Below are 18,502 nucleotides of genomic sequence, written 5' to 3' on the forward strand. Positions count from 1 at the left end.
ATCTCATCTGCAACGGACCCAGGAAATCAATAGCGTGCAAGGAGCTTTTCCAAGACCATTGACGTGTCACAAAGTGGGAATAACGGTCGGAAAGCCACATAGACCATAACCCGGTAACGGGGAGGCAAGGAGGCTTAGGACCCCTATCCTTAGTAGCAAAAGGTCTCAGGGAAGCTTGCCAAGATTTACTGGATTCTTGACCAGGTAAGAACGCCTCCTTTCTCCCTTGGGCTTATTTAGCTTATCCTACCGTTTCCAGCGGGGCCATTTTCGGGTTCAGCTCTATACTGGTCCCTTGGCGACTTTCAGCAGAACCCTAAGGTCTACTAAAATGCTTCCCATGAGGGCGAGACACGGGAACCACGAATAGTCAATATTTAATGCAAAGCTAAGCATGATACCCCAGAGTTATGGTTCAGAATGCTCATAGTAAGCCAAGCTTGACTGGAAGCACATTTATGCCTTAATATGTCCTTCCATGAAGTGACAGCTTTGATAAATCAATATAGAGGCTATGGTCTTGCTGAAATGATGATTATTTACTAGTGGCAATGTAAATGGGGTCGATGCTTCGGCGATTGTTTATCGATGATCTTGGTATCGGAGTTTCAAATCGAAAGGGTCTGGCAATCTCTTCTGAAAGCGCAAGGGTCTCCGCGGGCCAGGCCGCTGATCATTGGCCACCCTTAGCGATGGTGTAGGTGATATTCCCGGGTTCGTGTCGTGCCCTTCGCTTATTACTATGAGTGAGTCTCTCTACGGAGAATTTCACAACCTTCTAAAATCTGACACACAAGGGTCTTGCCATGTTGGCACTTAATCTTATGCATGGTTTTACACATAATACTCCGATATTTGCTCAATAGTTTGCGATCGGGGTGGGTCTGCTGATTACTAGCTACAGATGGCTGGGAATCCTATCGCATGTTGACCAGACAAAGATCTGATACCGGCAAACTCCAGTATCCAAGAGATAAGAAAGCTATCAGCAAGCTACCAGGGGGCGCTAGTGTAAGTCCCACTTTCCGCAAGTGGTTAAAACAAGCGAGATGTCACCTAAAAATCGCTAGGGCCTGCAAGACAGAGGCCACGTTGTTTCCCATGTGTCTACTGCCGGCATGAACACAACAAGACGATGAACCTATAAAAGAGAAGCAAATTTGCCAAGAAGAAACGCCCGCTAAATCGAGATTGGATAGTGGCTGGGCTCGGGCCCGAAAGGGTCCAGTCCCCGAGCTGGGACACGGGCCGGTGACATAGTATCGTTTTGGCGGCATGACCGAGCCGTGTCTTAGAATACACTTTCGCCACAAATATCGGGATACGGCTAGCTAAGCTCAACTGCCCTTATATCAAATTCCTTGCATAACTGTAAGATGGTAGGGTTGCAGTGATGCTCATACTTGTTTATATATAGCTCAGAATACTCTGCGTTCCAGACTATGGCAACCCGGACAGGAACGAGATATAGAAGCTGAAGTTTAATAAAGTAAAAGTTCAATTGGGGTTCAACAGCCAGTGCGCTATTATATACTACTCCAGGACTGCATGTCCTGAATACTAAATCCTCCGTAGGTATAGGCTACCTACGCTTACAGTTGTTGCACAACCCTCCAAGGTTCATGAGGTTTTAGATTCATGTAGGGGACTGCTCAGCTGCTTCGCCCAAGCCTAGATGCAGGCCTGGCAGGTCGAAAAATGTCGCCATACCAGTTATTTCCGTTTTAGTGGCTAAGACACGGCTCCCAAGTTGTACTAGCTGCTATGTCTCAGAGCGCCGATCTGTCACTGTACTCAGTCTTACCAGTATGATTGGTTTTGGTTCGCCACTTGTGAAATGTGTGCCCGTCTCCAGATGACTAGCTCTCGGACCAGTTCATGCAACTCATAATAGAAGAAGGCATTGACACCTCTTATAAATAACATCAACCTTACTCGGAAAAACCAAGTTTAAGGACCGCCAGCTAACTATCCTTCCTACTTTAAAATATGTCAACACCGCTTTTGTCCAATACTGCGACCGGGTATCTTCATACTCCGATGTCAGGCAGCGCAAGTAGGAAAAGAAAAGCAGAGGAAATCCTCCAATATCCCTCCTACCCGCGACTAAAGCCCCTAGCAAAGCCTACCGCTCCAACAAACCCAATATCTCCTATTTCACACTTGCAATTATCTCCTCAGAGCAGCGCCGACGCTTTATCATCAAGAATTCAGCAGGCCATTGATCTACACTTTCCCACATCGGAGACCAATGCAGTCCTTCCTTTCGCAAATGATCCTCTGATGGATAACGGGGATATGATAGACATATCTCACGAGATCGACCTAAGTTCTGTAGGTTCTCAACTACTGCTTCTAAGTTCAATGTAGCTGATTGCACACAGGACTGTAACTCATCGCGCCATGAATCGTCAACGCGATCAGCGACAGAGTCTGAATTATCAGATACAGAGTCTGTGAGGTCAGATACAGAGGACATAAGCCAAGAGATCCAGGACGCTACAGGACAAATCAATGAGACAGTTGAAACCAGGAAATGGTTGTTCTTCATAGAGCATCATCTTCACAAAATACTGCACGGACTAGCTCAAATCGAGGGGGCCGCAGTGCAGGTGGCCAGAACCACGAAGTCCGCGGTTGTGTTTTCTGATAACATTTATCATCTCAAGGAACAGGTCATGCTTTTGCATCTGTGCCAGCAGCACAAGGTAGAGGAGTCCTACGGAGAACAAGCGTTACTCAGGTCTAAAGTGAGAGAATTGCAGGAGCTTTCGCATGGTAAGGTGAACGGCATGTCAAGCTGTTATCGTCACAGCATTTGTCGGCCACAAGAGGAAATTAATACCAGTATTTGTCGGGCTTTGTTTAGGGGATAATATTGTATTGGAGTTTAATTTAAGATGTACAAAAACAACGATATGACGCCTGTTTGGCCAGTCTACGTTTCTTGCTGTCAATTTATCGTGATTGACAAGAATGCCTGTGGGTTGACGATTGCGGCGCAGTCTTCCAAGGCATTGCAAACCAACTTATGATTGTCTCGAGTACTATTCCCTCGTCGGGCTTCCTTATTTTCCATGAAGTGAGAGACCATAGGGAATCATCCCAAATTACCGAGGACGCGACCCGCACGGTTCTGTATTACGTGTGATTGGAAGCGTGGCCGTTTTTGCGTCACATCAGCTTGACGCGTTCATTTCCAGAAGTTATTTTGAGCAAACAAGACACAGGCGGAATTTGAGTTATTAAACTATGGCGACCATGGAAGTAGCGTAAGATGTTGAGGAAAGATAATGATCATATTGTCGCAGAAGGACTGCCCAAAAGCTTATACAAGGCCGTCCTCCACCTGAAGGGTTGAAATAGCAATCTCTTTCCACACTGACAAAACAAACTCGTTGCATATGTGGATGGAAACGCTTCCATCATTTCACGAAGATCAGCACCAACGGTCTTCCGTGAGAGCCCAAGCGAGCTCTGCTCTTGATCTCTGCCATAAGCACTTGGCATTGCCGAAGATCATCTGGACTTTGCAGGAACTATATTCGTGGCTGACGTCAGGGTACAGCTTTTCATGAATTATCCTCTCATCGGAGTAGCTGTTATCTAAATTAGTCATAGGAGGCAACATAGGGAAATCCTGACATACCAACGACCTGTCCATTGAGAATAGAGAACAACCCACTTTCGGTGTAGTCTACTCCACAGCCAACTGTATCACCTGGTCCGAAATTCTAATTCACGGTACTATCTCTGGCGGTATTAAACTCCGGGATATTGCTGTCCAGGTCCTGGGCTATGACTTATCGTCCGCGTGATAGTCTATAGACCAGGCCCGGAAGCCAATGAGCGCATCCGTCATGTTATTGACTTTCCATACAACCACTACGCAAAATCTTATGCGAAATAGCAAGCCAGGTTCGTAAGTTCAGTTCTAGTTCAGTACAGTATTATTTTGAATTGACAGATCTGGCATCTGATGATTACATCACGCGCCTCAGTCGTCGGTTAACTTCGTCTTTTTCACGTCATGGGGCAATGACTGCTTGATATTGACTTACAACTGACGGATATGAATCTATGTGCTTATTAGTCGAGGCTGCATGAGCAGCAAGGAGATAAGAGTCGAAGCCAGCCTTACCAACGATACCAGTAGTCTCCAGCATGATTTCAACAACTCCCGGCCAATTCAGATCTGGGCTACTCCCATTCTGGCCAGGTCCTATATATCAGCTCCCCTACTTCCATAAATCGCTTCTTTCTCTATGTAGCTTATCAGTACGCGTGAGTAGAAAGCAGGGCTTCGTGTGAGGGATTTTCGATCATGACGAAAGCCCGTGAATGTAAATATCTTTGGACCAGATCTGTTAGTTACAATTGAGGCTCGTCATTCAGGTCCTGTGATCACTACTCAATCCGAGTTATTCGGAAAATGAAATCTATTTTTTTGGTTCTATTTTTGGTCTTTTTAATCAGCTTCCTTCAAAAATGACTTCTATAAAGTACAGAAGTTCGCACCTAGTGAGACTTGAGCACCTCTACGACCTCGTCAAACGTGATGCGCATGTTGTAATCTCTTTGGACGACATCTAGTGCTGTCTTGCCGTCCAAGTTCTTTCCATCAATATTGGCCCCATAAGCTAGCAGTAACCGCACTACATCTACATGGCCACGCTGAGCTGCTAACGATAAAGGAGCTTCCCCACGGCTGGAAGTAAGTTCTGTGTCTGCGCCATGCTCGGGAAGCAACTTGACAATATCTAAGTGCCCCTCCCCAGCAGAATGGCACAATGCGGTCCCGATCATCTTATCCTTGGCATTGACCTGAGCGCCACGCTGTAAGAGTAGCCTTGTGCACTCTACCCGGTGCTTGAAAACTGCCCAACTGGCCCGCAACCCTTCGCAGGCTAAATGGAGCTCGGTGCCCATTCTGGCCCGAGGAACTGGTGCTGAGGCGAGCCGACGATGACATGCTGGAATTCTGGACACTCATATCAACGAACACGTCGAACCCTATCCTTGCCTTTACCCTGAGTACGCAAAAGCTCTCAAGTCATTTGTGCATCGTAAACGTCGGTAGAACATATGGAATCAATGCACTCAAAAGAGTGGTTGCAAAGAGTCCACACACGCTCATGGTACTGCGATTTCGGCCATGAAAGCCCGATAGTCTTTGAGTTCGAACATCAATGGCGGAGCCATATCCTTCAGCCTCACCCAGAATATCTAAAGGCTCCTGATCCACGCCCTCTTGGTGCCTATTCTGCCAGGAAACAGAAGCATTTTCATCGGGATAAATTCGCCTGCCCACTTTGCGAGCGAATCCCCAAAGAGGCACAGAAGATGCTTGAAACTGGTCAATATGAACCAGGTCAAGTGCGACGCTTGGTCCTGAATCATATTGCCGGTGAGTTACAGTCTCTGTCTATGATGGCTCTTCCTCCTTTAGATGAAGTCCCTTATAAAACGGTCGACTATGATCCAAACCCGTTGGTTCCCAAAGACGTTACCCACGTGGACTTTCAGGACGATGCTGGTCGAACCGCCTTATCATTTCCTGCCCAGGCTGGCGACGTCGAGGCCATTGACAAGTTGCTTGATAAGCAAGCAGATGTTGAACTGGCCGATACAGATGGACATACACCCTTGCTCTGGGCAGTACGTGAAGGTCATGAAGAAGCTGTTAAGTGCCTTGTGGATCATAGTGCCGGGATAGAAGTCAAAGATAAGCCATATAGGCGCACTGCGTTGTCTTGGGCTGCTGCTAACAGACACACTAGCGTTACACAGGTACTACACCTGAAAGGTACGGACGTTAACGCAGCCGATAGTATGAATCACACCCCGCTATCTTTAGCAGCTTCAGTAATAAACAAAGACGTCTTGCGGCTTCTCCTTAAGGTCAGCACAGATCTCAAGACCATAGACCATAAGACGTTATGCATGCCACTCTACTAGGCGACTTCCAGAAACAGACTAGTAAATGTAAAGCTACTTTTAAAGTATAGAGCTAATATTAAAGCCACTACTACCAGATTCAAAATGGCGCTATATATAGCTTCAGTAAATAGACACCTTAATGTCATCCAGCTACTCCTCAAGAAGGGAGCAGACACGAAAGCCTCTGACCCTATATTGCACTAGGCTCCTTTGTCAGTGGCATCTGAGATTAGATATAAAGATGTGGTGCGGGTGCTGTTGGCACACAGGGCCGAGGTTAAGGCGAAGGGCTTCGAAGGCCTTACAGCGCGGGACCAGGCTGTTAAAAAGGGGCACACTGAGATCGCTAAATTGCCCGAAAGCAACCAGGGGTAGCCGCTTTCTTCGGATAATATATAGATTGTTTGAAATTGTTTTGATAGGTTACTCGTTGCAGAGAAAATATTGAAAAAAACGACAAAAAGAATAGACATCATTTATGCTTTTCGCTAGCCACAGATCTCAGCCTACATGTCCCCATCTTCGCACGCCGTTATATTGTTACTACGTCTCTGTGAACTAGCCACGGTGGTTCTAAACATGCCAAGCCGCAAATAGGTAAGAAAAATAAGTTGTATACTCTGACACTCGGGAAGGGTTGTGTAACTAGACAAAGGTGCTGGCGCTTTGGCTGTTTTGTCGGTCGTAAGGTCTTGTTTCACCATCAGGCGCGACATGACCAAATCAAACAGAGATTAAATACTGTTAAAACTGGTCACCCATGATGAAATTGAAACAGTTCAAATGGTTGATCTAATAGGCTAGACCTAGTACGCTAGGATAAGAAGAATTTTACCCTTCGTCCTATTGCCTGTGACCGCTAAGGGTTCGATCCTTTATTTGCACTCCTAATCCGTTACCTCGCGAAATCTTAGTGATTATTTCTGGACAATTGGATATGAGCCAACAAGGGTCAAGTAACCAAGGAGAAAAGCTTTCCGCCAAGCTACTCTCTTCGGCCGAGTGAATACAAGAATGCCATGACGTGAGGTGTCAGGCCTCACGCCCAGACTACGATACCAGCCCAGCTTGACTTATGGTTTTCTTTTCTTGAAGGAACAATACAGAGGACGAAGACAAACAATGAAACTTGATGGAGTAAGAAGTAGGGCCTCATACAAGTATTCATTAGGCTGTCACCATGGGCAAAGTCTGGAAGCTCTTCTAGGCTTTGAGCTGTAGAAGCGTCAAAGAAAGAGCTCCCAACGAGGGGCCTTTTGTGCAAGGTAAAGCCCAGTCAAATCCATCCGGGAAAGAATCCAAGAGAACAAACTTGTTATCGAGGCTTTGGTACGGAAGCTGTTCTGATCAATGGCAGATCCCTTCACCAGAACTAGCCTTATATGGCATTGCGAAGAATTGTCTATCCAGAGAGCAAGACACACAAAGGAACCTGAGTAAGAGATTGCCGAGATTTCAACATACAAGATGTTTCTATCATAAGTCAAGAGCGGACCATATCAGTGCGTTTGCCTACAACCTACAAGTACTGCAACCATGCAGCACACCCAACCCAATTGACTACGCATGACTCACGGCGGATACTGATTTCCGCAACATAGGCCTGGTTACGCCCGTAACATGAAGCTATCAGACACTAACAACGTCGGTTCGACGATATCCCCGTGGGGTAATTCCTTTAAACGCCGATCCTCCGAAGTTATCTCCACAGGCTCAACCAGGTTGTTGACCTTCTTCAGGTTGTTTACTGGCGCCAAGTGATTTAAGCTTACTCTAGGTATGGGGCCATGAGTGCGGGGATGTAACAACAACTACGTGATGATTCTGGGTTCGGTTACAGATCTATGTTACAGTCATGCTAGATGCAGACGACAGGATCCGATTTATCCCGAGCCATGACTTCTCACGCGAGCAACCAGAACGTGGCTGTGTAGTCAATAGGTCATCTCGGTGCGTGAAACTAACCAGTTGTACAACACGAAGGCCAGGCTGCAGTTTAGGGATAACAAGACCCCTCATGATAAGCAACAGCCAAGATCAGCAGCCGAAGCAGCTCAGTCCACATAAAGACTCATCTACAAAGGCCTTCACTGGCGCCAAGCAAACGCTTGTAAAAGTCCCTGTGAGAGGATAAAGCACAGGGTAGTATTCGCCATAAGCAATCGACTGATTCAGGCGGGGAAGAGGTGCGTCTCGGAGCATAGTTCTGTTCGCCGAGAACCAATCGTGTTGGAGTGGAGACCGCAACGCTTAAATTTATGCTTGAAGCTTGTGTCGGGAGCTAAACTCTGAATGGCGGGCCGGTTGGTAGATCTCCAAGAGTCGGCAATAAGACCCTTATGTTTGAGGACCTTGGCGGGGAAAACGGATATCGAAAAGAGAGACATTATCAGAGCTGAACCGCGAATGGGTCGATATCTGATATTTGTGAAAAGCCATATGTTAAGTTTGTTCATCAAGGGCGTTCCACATACGTCATTGAAAATGGTGAGATGATAGCAACGTCGGCAAACCCATATGAACAAAAACACGCACGGAAACGCAATATCACCACGGAAAAGCGACACCCTCGATCATCCCCTCATCCCAATCTTGGCAACTCCACACTCGCACCCATGATACCTACCCCACGGGGAAAACGTGGAGCAAAATAGACCCCGAGCTGTTTTTCCAACGGGGGGCCAGCCACCAGACAGGAAAGATATTGTCATTACAAAGATAAAAAGGCCGTGGTGCCCCCGTGTCCAGAAGAGGGGAAGACAGAGACTTATCTTACTCGCTTCGTTTGTCTTTGAGAAACAAATCTCGACATTATCTTGATATCTTTACTATTATAACCTTTGTTTATTTCGATAATCTATGGGCTGGAATACTCATGCGTCGGGCACCAATGATCCGCCTGAGGTGCGGAACTGGCGAATCCACCTGATTGCCACGGTGGCTAGCATGTCCGCCCTCGCCAGTGAGTTATGAAGCTGTGACGATGAAGGTGATGTACTGATTTGAGCAGTCGGATATGATACTTCTGTTATTGGAGGTTTGTACCACTCACTCATTCTACATGATACACCCAATTCTAACTGTGGAGCAGGTACCATGGCATTGACCTCTTTCATGAGGGACTTTGGCCTAGACCTCGTCGAAAAGACCCAACGCGACACCATCCAGGGAAACATCGTCTCCACCTTTCAGGTAACCTCCCCTCTTCTCACTCTCACCAAAACACGCTTAACGTATCCAGGCTGGCTGTTTCTTCGGTGCGCTGTTCACCTTCCCCATCGCCGAGAAATGGGGTCGTAGAAAGACCATCATGGGCGCAGCCCTAGTCTTCCTCCTCGGCGGCGCCCTCATGACCGCCGCAAACGGCAACCTCAACATGATCTACGGCGGCAGAGCCGTCGCCGGTCTCGGCCTCGGAGCCTCCTCCCTCACCGTCCCCGTATACATCAGCGAAACAGCTCCTCCTTCCATCAGAGGCCGTCTCGTGGGTATCTTCGAAATCGCCTCGCAGGGCGGCGGCATGCTAGGTTTTTGGATCAACTACGCTACCGACCGCACCATCGACGTTGACACAAAGACCCAGTGGATTGTGCCCCTGGCGGTGCAGCTCCTCCCCGGCTTGGGTCTTGCGCTCGGTATGCTTTGGTGTCCTGAGTCGCCGAGGTGGTTGGCGCGTGGTGATCACTTTGAAGCAGCGGAGAAGATTCTCGCGCAGATTAGGGGTCTTCCTGCGGACCATGAGTATGTTAGGAGGGAAATGGGCGATATTCGTGCGCAGGTTGAGGAGCGCAGTACGAACAAGATGAGCAAGAAGCAGCAGTTCAAGAAGCTTTTCCAAAAGGGCGTGCGTAACCGCATGGGTATCGGCATGGCTCTCATGTTTCTTCAGAGTTTCACAGGCGTCAACATCATCACCTACTACGCACCCCGTATCTTTGAGAGTCTTGGTATCCCCGGTACTTCACTTAAGCTCTTCTCCACTGGCTTCTACGGCATCTCCAAGACCCTCGGCATGGTCCTCTTCACCTTCTGGGTCGTTGAAAAAGTCGGTCGTCGCAAGGGTCTCATCTGGGGCGCTGCACTGGGCTGTATTCCTATGTGGTATATCGGCGGGTATGTGATGGAAGCAGACCCCGCAGCCGCAGCAGCAGCAGGTGTTGTGAACCGCGACGGCTGGGGATACCTCGCCATCGTGTGCGTCTACATCAACGCCATCATCATCTGTGCGACGTGGCAGGGCATCACGTGGACGTACGCATCCGAGATCTTCCCGCTCGACATCCGCATGCTCTGCGTCGCCATAACCACAGCAGACACATGGCTCGGCTCCTTCATCATCGCGCGCTCAACGCCCTACATGATCTCTGATCTTGGCTACGGCGCGTACTTTTTCTTCAGCTCGATCCTCGTGTGCATGGGGATATGGGCTACGTTCTTCGTCCCCGAAACAAAAGGTGCAGACTCATTCCTTCTAGACGTATTCTGCAGTGTGGCTGACATGCATATAATCACAGGCATCACCCTCGAGGACATGGACGCGCTATTCGCTAAGCCAGTGTACAAAACGGTCTGGGCGCAGATGCGAGGCAAACCGGTACTGGAAGAACATCGCGCCGAGTCGCCCTTCGAGGATGACGAGAAGGCGCATGAGCTAAGAATACCTTAGCTTCCTCGCTGAGCCGGGGTTTTTCTTTTTTTTGCAGTCAGTGTTAGATAAAGCGAATGAGAGGGCTTATCGGCTGCAACCATTTGTGTCCCGCCCCCCTGTGAAACTGAACTGCTACGCCGTGAATGGGTGGTGTGATTCTGACTGCCGTTCCAGAAGGAGACGTTGTCTCCGAAAGGTAAAAAGAAGTCGTGCATTTTTTTAAGTGATGACAGCAGGGCTCTCCCATGTCTCTGATCCGCTACGGCGCTTTCTTATTTCGACCGCGAGTCTTGTCTCCTCTCTGTCCATATTACCTATTACCGTGTCGCTCTCACACCCAAACACTGTCGCTGTGCCTTTGTTTCCCCGCAAAGCTTCCCCAGACTCTGACGTAGATTATTCCCAAGTCTGGGATTTCTGTTTGTCATAGCGACAGAATTCCTGGGGCCCTTTTGCTAGTGTTACAGCGAGTGGCTTGTCTACGTGCGGCCGACCAGCTGTTGGCCAAGAAAGGACGAATCGCTGAGAAATGATGTTATTGGTTTGCGGTGTTGGGGATTACCACGGGACATTCCCCATTTGGGGAGTCAATTTGGGCTTTTGTTCGATTCTTGGTTTTTTATCACTGCCAAGACTACTCGGCTGTCTTGGCGCTGAGGAGAAGCGAAGTCTTGTTGGTTGGGCTTGTGAGAGAGAGAGATTACGGTTGTAATCTTACCAGGTTGGAGTTGGCCAAGAGATAAGGGAGACGGTTGGAGAATGGAATGATCTTTTGTTTTCGAGCGACTCTTTGTTGACATTAAGTGTGAAGCATGCGTGCAGTCGTGGTGATGAGAAGTGAGACTGTCTTTAGCAGTGCTTATCCTGACTCTAACATTTGCCCAACCAATAAAACACGCTCTAATGTAAACATCAACAGCCCCAGTGACTCTGGCAATATTTAACGTAATAAATTCCCACTTTGCCCGATCGCATCCCCGGATTTGCACGGCCAATCTCAATGAGGATGGAGATAATGCATTTCAGCACCATTGGCTGACCCAGCCACCAACCTTGACGAGTTTAGCTGATGATTGGGAATAAAACATCCTCATGTCATTTTATCTCCTTCCCTTTCAAGATGATACAGAATCTCTTGGCGTCCGAGGCCCCAAGCGTTTGGGATTTTGACAGGTTTCTCGGCAAAAGCTGGGCGTAGGACTCAATATTGGAGGCGAGTTTTTGGAGTAACTGTAACGCTCAAACAGCTGAACTCGTGTGTAACATTGCTGAACGATTGCTCGCCACTCAATTGAAGGCGGGAGCGCGAATAAGCCAGCGCGTCATACCCTCCCCCCATACCTCGTGATAAACATTTTAAGCTTGTTGTTTAGCTCGCCCTCCCTCCCAACGCCACGGTCCACCTCTCTGCCTTAGCCTGTGCATGAGGGAACCTAGTGAGTCTGAGTGAGAGAGAGAAACCCCCAAATCAGACCCAAGACATCCACTGCGCCAAGACGGACCCCAACCCGTGCAATCCTCCAGTGAGAAGATCGATCGTTGCACCTTCCCTTCTCAGTATCATGTCCGTTGCATCACGCGTTGGATGTCAATTGAAACTCAAATGTTCATTCATGTTGATGAGCGGATGTCGGGTAGTGCACTGAAGTGCGGGGCACTGTCATCACTGTAAACCAGCCCAGTTAGTGGCTACCTAGGTACTCATTCCCTACCTAACTGTCAAAGCTTCCTGGGGAAAATGGAGTTGAACCTTTTGTAAAGTGACATGTGCTGAGTGAGGGATGGTTTATTTACATGACACGACATGGGAACTTGCAGAAATACAACCCAACAGCTTCAATTATACTGGAGAGATGCCTGCTGCACCAACAGAACAGCGCCTAACCCTTGCTCGAGGGATGTTGCACTCTCCCTCCATTTGCCTCGTCTAGAACTACTTGGCAGCTTCTCTGTCTCTTCCTCCTCGTCTCGATGCTTATCATTCATTGTCTTGGCACGCTACACGACTTCCTATCCTTCCCACCACCTTCTGGGTTCCAATTCCAATTCCAATCCCCCTCCCATCTCCATCTCCTGCCCTTTTCGCCATCGTCTGTGTTTGTGTAATGCAAGGTAGCTTAGCTTAGCTTCCTTCCCTGTAACACAGAAGCCTCCGCTCCTCGGAGATAAAAACCACTGCCCTCCCCCCTCTCACTTCTCCCCCAAGCTCGTCAGGTTTCATTCCCCTCTCCCTCACAACTCTTCACAAGCTTCTCTTCTTCTTCTCTGTGACTATGACCTCTAAGGAGGAAAAGATCGACGTCGGCAGCGCGACGCCCCCGTCGCCTGATCACGGGCATGCGCATACTAAGGATACCTTCACTGGTGATGTTGAGGGCGTTCGCGATGATTTCCGCGAGGCCGATTTCATGACCCGCAATGGTCTGAACCTCAAGTCCTTCCAGCGCCGTGAGTCGCATGCACTGCCCGTCACTGCCAAATCAATCCCCTAACTTCTTGTCAACAGGTGACTACGGCACTGGCGTCGTCGAACTCGATCGTTCCATGAAGAAGCGCCATCTCCACATGATCGCCATTGGAGGTTCAATCGGCGCTGGTTTCTTCGTCGGCTCCGGCGGTGCCCTCACAAAGGGCGGTCCCGGCGCCGTCTTTCTCTGCTTCTCCATCGCTGGTGTCATGATCTTCAACGTCGTCCACGCTCTCGGTGAGCTCGCTGTCATGTATCCCGTCTCTGGTGGTTTCTACACCTACTCTACTCGCTTCATCGATCCGTCCTGGGGTTTCGCCATGGGCTGGAACTACGTAAGTGTCGCTGATCCTGCATCGCCCAATTGAGGCGCTAACATTGCCAGGTATTTCAATGGGTCATCGTCTTGCCGCTCGAATTAACAGTCGTCTCGTTCACGGTGCAGTACTGGAATAAAGACATCAACGAAGCTGTCTGGATCACCGTCTTCTGGATATTCATCATCGTCATCAACATCTTTGGTACCCTCGGCTATGCTGAAGAAGAGTTCTGGAGTTCCGTCTTCAAGCTCGCAGCCATTGTCATCTTCATGATTGTCGCCATCATCCTCATCTGCGGTGGTGGTCCCTCTTCCGGCGACTTCGACACGTACCAGGGTGCCAAGCTCTGGTATGATCCCGGCGCCTTCCAGAACGGCTCCCGAGGTTTCTGTGGTGTTTTCGTCACAGCCGCCTTCTCTTTCGCCGGTACTGAGTTGGTCGGTCTCGCTGCTGCCGAGTCTCGCAACCCCGCCAAGGCCCTTCCCGGTGCTATCAAGCAGGTCTTCTGGCGTATCACCCTGTAAGCTTCACCAGTCAATTGCATCGCACAGTTCTAACATGTGGTAGCTTCTACATCATTGGTCTCACCCTCGTCGGTATGCTCGTCAGCTCCACAGATGAGCGTCTCCTCAACAGCGCCAACCCTTACAAGGATGGTACCTCTCCATTCGTGCTCGCCGCCAAGGATGCTGGCCTCAAGGGCTACGACAGCTTCATGAACTTGGTCATCTGCATTTCAGTCGTCTCCATCGGTGTCTCTGCCGTCTATGGTGGCTCCCGTACTCTGACTGCCCTCGCCGAGCAAGACTACGCGCCCAAGATCTTCACATACATCGATCGCTCGGGACGACCTCTCGTCTCTGTCGGCTTCAACCTCATCTGGGGTGCCCTCGCCTACGTTGTCCTCGCCTCATCCGGCGGTCTTGTTTTCGACTGGCTTCTTGCTGTCTCTGCCCTCGCTGCCCTCTTCACTTGGGGATCCATCTGCTACGTAAGTTTAAATCTAAAACTCTCTTAATGATCCGTTTCACTGACCTCACCTTGTAGGCTCACATCCGCTTCCGCTCCGCCTGGACGAAGCAAGGACGAAGCCTCGACCAAATCCCCTTCAAGGCTGCTGGTGGCGTTTACGGCTCATGGTTGGGTCTCGCCCTTTGCTTCGCTATTCTCGCAATGCAGATCTTCGTCGCCGTCTGCCCTCCAGGCAAGACAGGTTACGGTAACGCCGAGGACTTCTTCAAGGCCTGCCTTGCCATTCCTGTCGTGCTCCTCTTCTGGGTCATCGGCTACTTCTGGAAGAAGCCTCAGTGGCTCACCGTTGATAAGATTGATCTCGACACTGGTCTCCGTGAGCACGACTGGGATGAGATCAACGCTTACCGTGCCAAGGTTGCTTCTTGGCCCGCTTGGCGCCGATTCTTCCACAAGTTCATGTAAGAGCTTAACGTCTCATGCTACATGAATATGGAAGCAGAATAGTCTATCTGTGTAGTTAGTCCCTCCTATTGAGGATTCTTAGTTTATACCCCATCAATCTACTGGTTGCTAGCTTCATTCAACAATTATTTCAGAATTTCATAATTATCCAAGTGACTGAGAGGTAATTGCTAGAGATGCTATAGCCTCATTTTCAATCTCCATACGCAATCGTGGAGAGCATGTATTTTAAGCTTCAAATGAGAGTAGTAACGACGCCAGTTGAAATCTAGTCTAATAGCCGTATCGTAAGCATCCATAATTCCATAAGATAGCTTGCCCAATCATCATACCATCTCACAACGCGCGAAACTGCGCAACAAGTAAATAAAACACCACAGCATACATCAACCCCGAAAACCCAACAATAACCCATCCAAACGCTCCAACATACGCCACCAAACTAAGCGCCATAAACAAAAACCCCGTGACGATGAGCAAATGCAACGCAGCAGAAACAACAAGCCCTAGCGGCGTCCACTTCCTTATCGTCTCCTCATCAATCTCGCCCTTTGCCTTTTGTCGCATCAACGCGAGAAAGCTCCCGCTATAACCAGCTAACGCAATAGACACTGCAAACGAAAGCCAAGATACTGAGAGGAATAGTCGGACTGTTTTGAGAGAAAATGTTGGCGTGGTATAAAGGTCTGCGGGGTCGGTCATTTCTCCGACTATGACGGCGAAGGTTGAGGCGCCGAAGACAGAGATTGCGATCATGGTTACGACGAAGAAGCGGAATACTTCGAGGTCGTCGCTGTCGGGTTTGGGTGATGAGGGAATGGAGGGTTGTTTTGAAGCTTGGTTTTCGAGTTGGTGGATGACATGATATAATATCTCCCGGGAGAGCTCTTCTGTATTTTTTCTATCATCTTTCTCTGTGTTCGTGATACTCTGGGGAGGAGTTGTGCTTTCGGTAGCGGGTTTGTTGGTTTGGATATTTGCGGACATTGCTATAGTCATATGAAGTGAATAATACTAGAGTATCGGTAGCTTTCTCCTACAAAGCAGTGATGGTGTAGTGATATAAACGTAAATGCTCATCCATATTTTAACCTATAAATATGCTAATTTACATGTCATATTACACTTCTGACTCAGCCCTGTAATTCTGCTGGCGATTACTACTCCGTAGGTGCATGAGGCTTCGCCCTATTTTTGACTGCCCAATCCCTGTATCTGACCACCCATGATGAGGCCCTCGGAGGTGAAATTCTCAGCCGCTGGTAGGCGCTGTTCTGGAAGGGTGGACTAGCTGAAACATTTGAACCGAGTGCGAGCGCTAAGCCTACCTGATGCGGGGGACTTGCTGACTTGGAGCGTTGCACATTTGAAGTCCGACGGACATACCAGGGTATGCTTGGAGTTGCAGGGTAGGATGCGATTGGTTGTCCTTGCGGCTGAGTGTCATAAGGCTGTGCCGATTGATAATCGATTTAACAAGTGATATTTTCGTTGTGCGGCATTATCGAATATTGAAATATAAATATAAGCAAGTCCCCAGTTAGTTCACGATTCCGCATCAAAGACGCTGATACAGCGAAACTCCAATCCATCACTTTAGAGCCAGACTCTTATTCTTCATATCTCAACGTTCAACATTAATCATACCGCACATATTATCTTTACAGTCTCCTCCAAAATGTCAAACAGCAGATCAAGAGGACCACCGCTCCCAAGTCTAGTACAAGGCTCATCGCTACAAGCCCAATTACAGCGCGAAGGGGCCCAGATCTGGCGAAACAACAACCGCCCTCTCATCGAGCACATCATCAACCACACAACCCCCGGCTACGTCACAAAAGTCGTCTGGCTCCAAGAGAAAAGCATCATTGAGCATGAGTACCTACTGATGTGTGTCAAGACCAACGACGGGAGACTGTCCTGGATGCGTATCGAGCGCATGGGCGAATTACCCATCGGGTCAGCATCCAGTAACGCTCTAACCGATCAAGCACAATTGGTCGTGACTCTTGCACCATCGCGAGAGAACCTCGTTTGCGATGATAGGGTTCTTGTGGAGGCTGATCTTGACGTCAACGCCGCGCGGTTGAGCGACATCGCGAAGCTTATACTGATAGTGCACAATGAAGAGCCGCAGTATCATCTCCAGTGGCATAACTGTTGGTGGCTTGCGCGAGTGGTTATGCAAGTACTTTCAGAGACCTATATGCACGGTAATAAGAAGCAGAGGAAGAAGGTTGTTAGCCGGTGTGATTCTTCGCATAATAAACATGTCTGGGCTATGAGTGCGGGTGGCCCGTTTGCGGGGATTGGGCAGATGGCTACTATTGTACATTTTCGGAACAGGAAAAAGAGGATCATGGCCAACTTTACTCAATCTCTGTATAGTTAGCATCATTACTGTTTCGGCAATATCTGGATGCATTTAGAGCAGGACATTCTTTTTTTATTGTATAGATGAGGGAATATAGCGAATGGTAATTTCTATCATACCCAAAGTCACCACGACCATCTCACTCAACACCGCTCAAGGAGACCGAAGATTCCGGGCATGAAACGTTGCCTAGCCTTTACGCTTTTTAGCATAGATTACGAGCTTCTGTAGATCCCCATTCCGAGCACAATTTACACTTTGAACCGTCAAACTCAGGCCGTAACCGCACAATCTGCCGCAGTACTCCAGAGGCCCGAGTTGCTTAATCTCAACAAAACTGAGAGCTTATCTTCGGATGAAGCGGAACAATTGACAACAGGATAAGGACTAGTTACTAGAGAAGCATAAGCAAATGAACCATAAGTACGAAAGCTTAACAAGTAGCTAATTGCCGCTCAGTTGACTGTCGGCAGTTATGAATTAAATTTAGAACATGCTCGGATACTACTCAGAAGCTGGTAACTGCTTTTCAATGCTCAATTTGCAACGGTGAAAATAAGTTTCAGCCACGGCTTTTATTTTTAATGCGGCACCGGAAATCGTGACGGTCCAAGCATCTTACCGACTTTACTCTCGAGCCTCTGCAGGGGTATGTTGTTATGCGGAGTACAAGCTTTCAGCCACAGGTCATAGCTGTAAATAACACATCAAGCAACTCAATTCTGCGGCTTGTCGTCTGGCTCGATATCTCATTGTATATAAATATCAGTCTGTTTCTCGTGTTGAAAAAAGATCATCACTCAGTCACATCCTCTTCAGCCTTCTACAACATCTTCAATCAACTCACTCAAACTTTTCCAAACAACCACCAATTCTTCAACATGCGTTTCACCGGCATCTCAGCAATCTTCCTTGCCGCTCTCGTGACCGATCACGTTCACGCCAACGAGCGCTGCACCAACCAGCTCACCAACGACTGGTCCCGTCGCTACGAGGCTTGGTCCAACTCCTGGGTCCCTAACGCCGATGCCGTCTGCGGCAATCTCTGGAGCAACCTCGGCCAATACCCTGAGTGTGCTGGCGTGAGCGACCAGTACTGCGGCTACGATAACAGCGGCTCTTCGCTCGTTTGGGCGTTTACCACTGGAAGTGGCTGCGAGGCGCGATCCGTCATGGATTCTTGGTATTGGGCTACTAAGAACCAGTGGGGCAACATTGACTGCAGACAAGGATAGACGGTAAGTCTTTCAGCTCTTTCTATATTATAATGAAGGCTTTTCAATTCTAATTTAAGGGTTTAGGACATGAGATGTCAC

The 18,502-nt window shown here is 48.6% G+C and overlaps 7 protein-coding genes across 7 annotated transcripts; 5 read left to right on the forward strand and 2 right to left on the reverse strand.

Moving 5' to 3' along the window:
* Positions 1-4,518: 4,518 nt before the first annotated feature.
* FVEG_16957 (hypothetical protein) lies at positions 4,519-4,929 on the reverse strand (the record flags this gene model as incomplete). Its single annotated transcript, XM_018906193.1, has 1 exon — positions 4,519-4,929. The coding sequence occupies one exon, from the start codon at positions 4,927-4,929 to the stop codon at positions 4,519-4,521; it is 411 nt and encodes a 136-aa protein (XP_018758454.1).
* Positions 4,930-5,094: 165 nt separating this feature from the next.
* On the forward strand, positions 5,095-5,958 carry FVEG_11049 (hypothetical protein; the record flags this gene model as incomplete). Its single annotated transcript, XM_018900210.1, has 2 exons — positions 5,095-5,806; positions 5,861-5,958. 2 exons carry the CDS (start codon positions 5,095-5,097, stop codon positions 5,956-5,958), a joined length of 810 nt encoding a protein of 269 aa, XP_018758455.1.
* A 2,841-nt stretch (positions 5,959-8,799) lies between these two features.
* FVEG_11050 (hypothetical protein) lies at positions 8,800-10,606 on the forward strand (the record flags this gene model as incomplete). The annotated part of the gene is made up of 5 exons (XM_018900211.1): positions 8,800-8,902; positions 8,951-8,977; positions 9,032-9,132; positions 9,182-10,394; positions 10,455-10,606. The coding sequence occupies 5 exons, from the start codon at positions 8,800-8,802 to the stop codon at positions 10,604-10,606; spliced, it is 1,596 nt and encodes a 531-aa protein (XP_018758456.1).
* Positions 10,607-12,861: 2,255 nt separating this feature from the next.
* On the forward strand, positions 12,862-14,812 carry FVEG_11051 (hypothetical protein; the record flags this gene model as incomplete). Its single annotated transcript, XM_018900212.1, has 5 exons — positions 12,862-13,036; positions 13,095-13,390; positions 13,441-13,895; positions 13,943-14,366; positions 14,423-14,812. The coding sequence occupies 5 exons, from the start codon at positions 12,862-12,864 to the stop codon at positions 14,810-14,812; spliced, it is 1,740 nt and encodes a 579-aa protein (XP_018758457.1).
* A 336-nt stretch (positions 14,813-15,148) lies between these two features.
* On the reverse strand, positions 15,149-15,799 carry FVEG_16958 (hypothetical protein; the record flags this gene model as incomplete). The annotated part of the gene is made up of 1 exon (XM_018906194.1): positions 15,149-15,799. The coding sequence occupies one exon, from the start codon at positions 15,797-15,799 to the stop codon at positions 15,149-15,151; it is 651 nt and encodes a 216-aa protein (XP_018758458.1).
* Positions 15,800-16,490: 691 nt separating this feature from the next.
* Positions 16,491-17,204, forward strand: FVEG_11052 (hypothetical protein; the record flags this gene model as incomplete). Its single annotated transcript, XM_018900213.1, has 1 exon — positions 16,491-17,204. One exon carries the CDS (start codon positions 16,491-16,493, stop codon positions 17,202-17,204), a length of 714 nt encoding a protein of 237 aa, XP_018758459.1.
* An 863-nt stretch (positions 17,205-18,067) lies between these two features.
* On the forward strand, positions 18,068-18,421 carry FVEG_11053 (hypothetical protein; the record flags this gene model as incomplete). Its single annotated transcript, XM_018900214.1, has 1 exon — positions 18,068-18,421. The coding sequence occupies one exon, from the start codon at positions 18,068-18,070 to the stop codon at positions 18,419-18,421; it is 354 nt and encodes a 117-aa protein (XP_018758460.1).
* Between the last annotated feature and the right edge of the window lie 81 nt (positions 18,422-18,502).

This window comes from Fusarium verticillioides, chromosome 9, assembly GCF_000149555.1.
Source record: "Fusarium verticillioides 7600 chromosome 9, whole genome shotgun sequence".
Taxonomy (NCBI): Eukaryota; Fungi; Ascomycota; class Sordariomycetes; order Hypocreales; family Nectriaceae; genus Fusarium; species Fusarium verticillioides.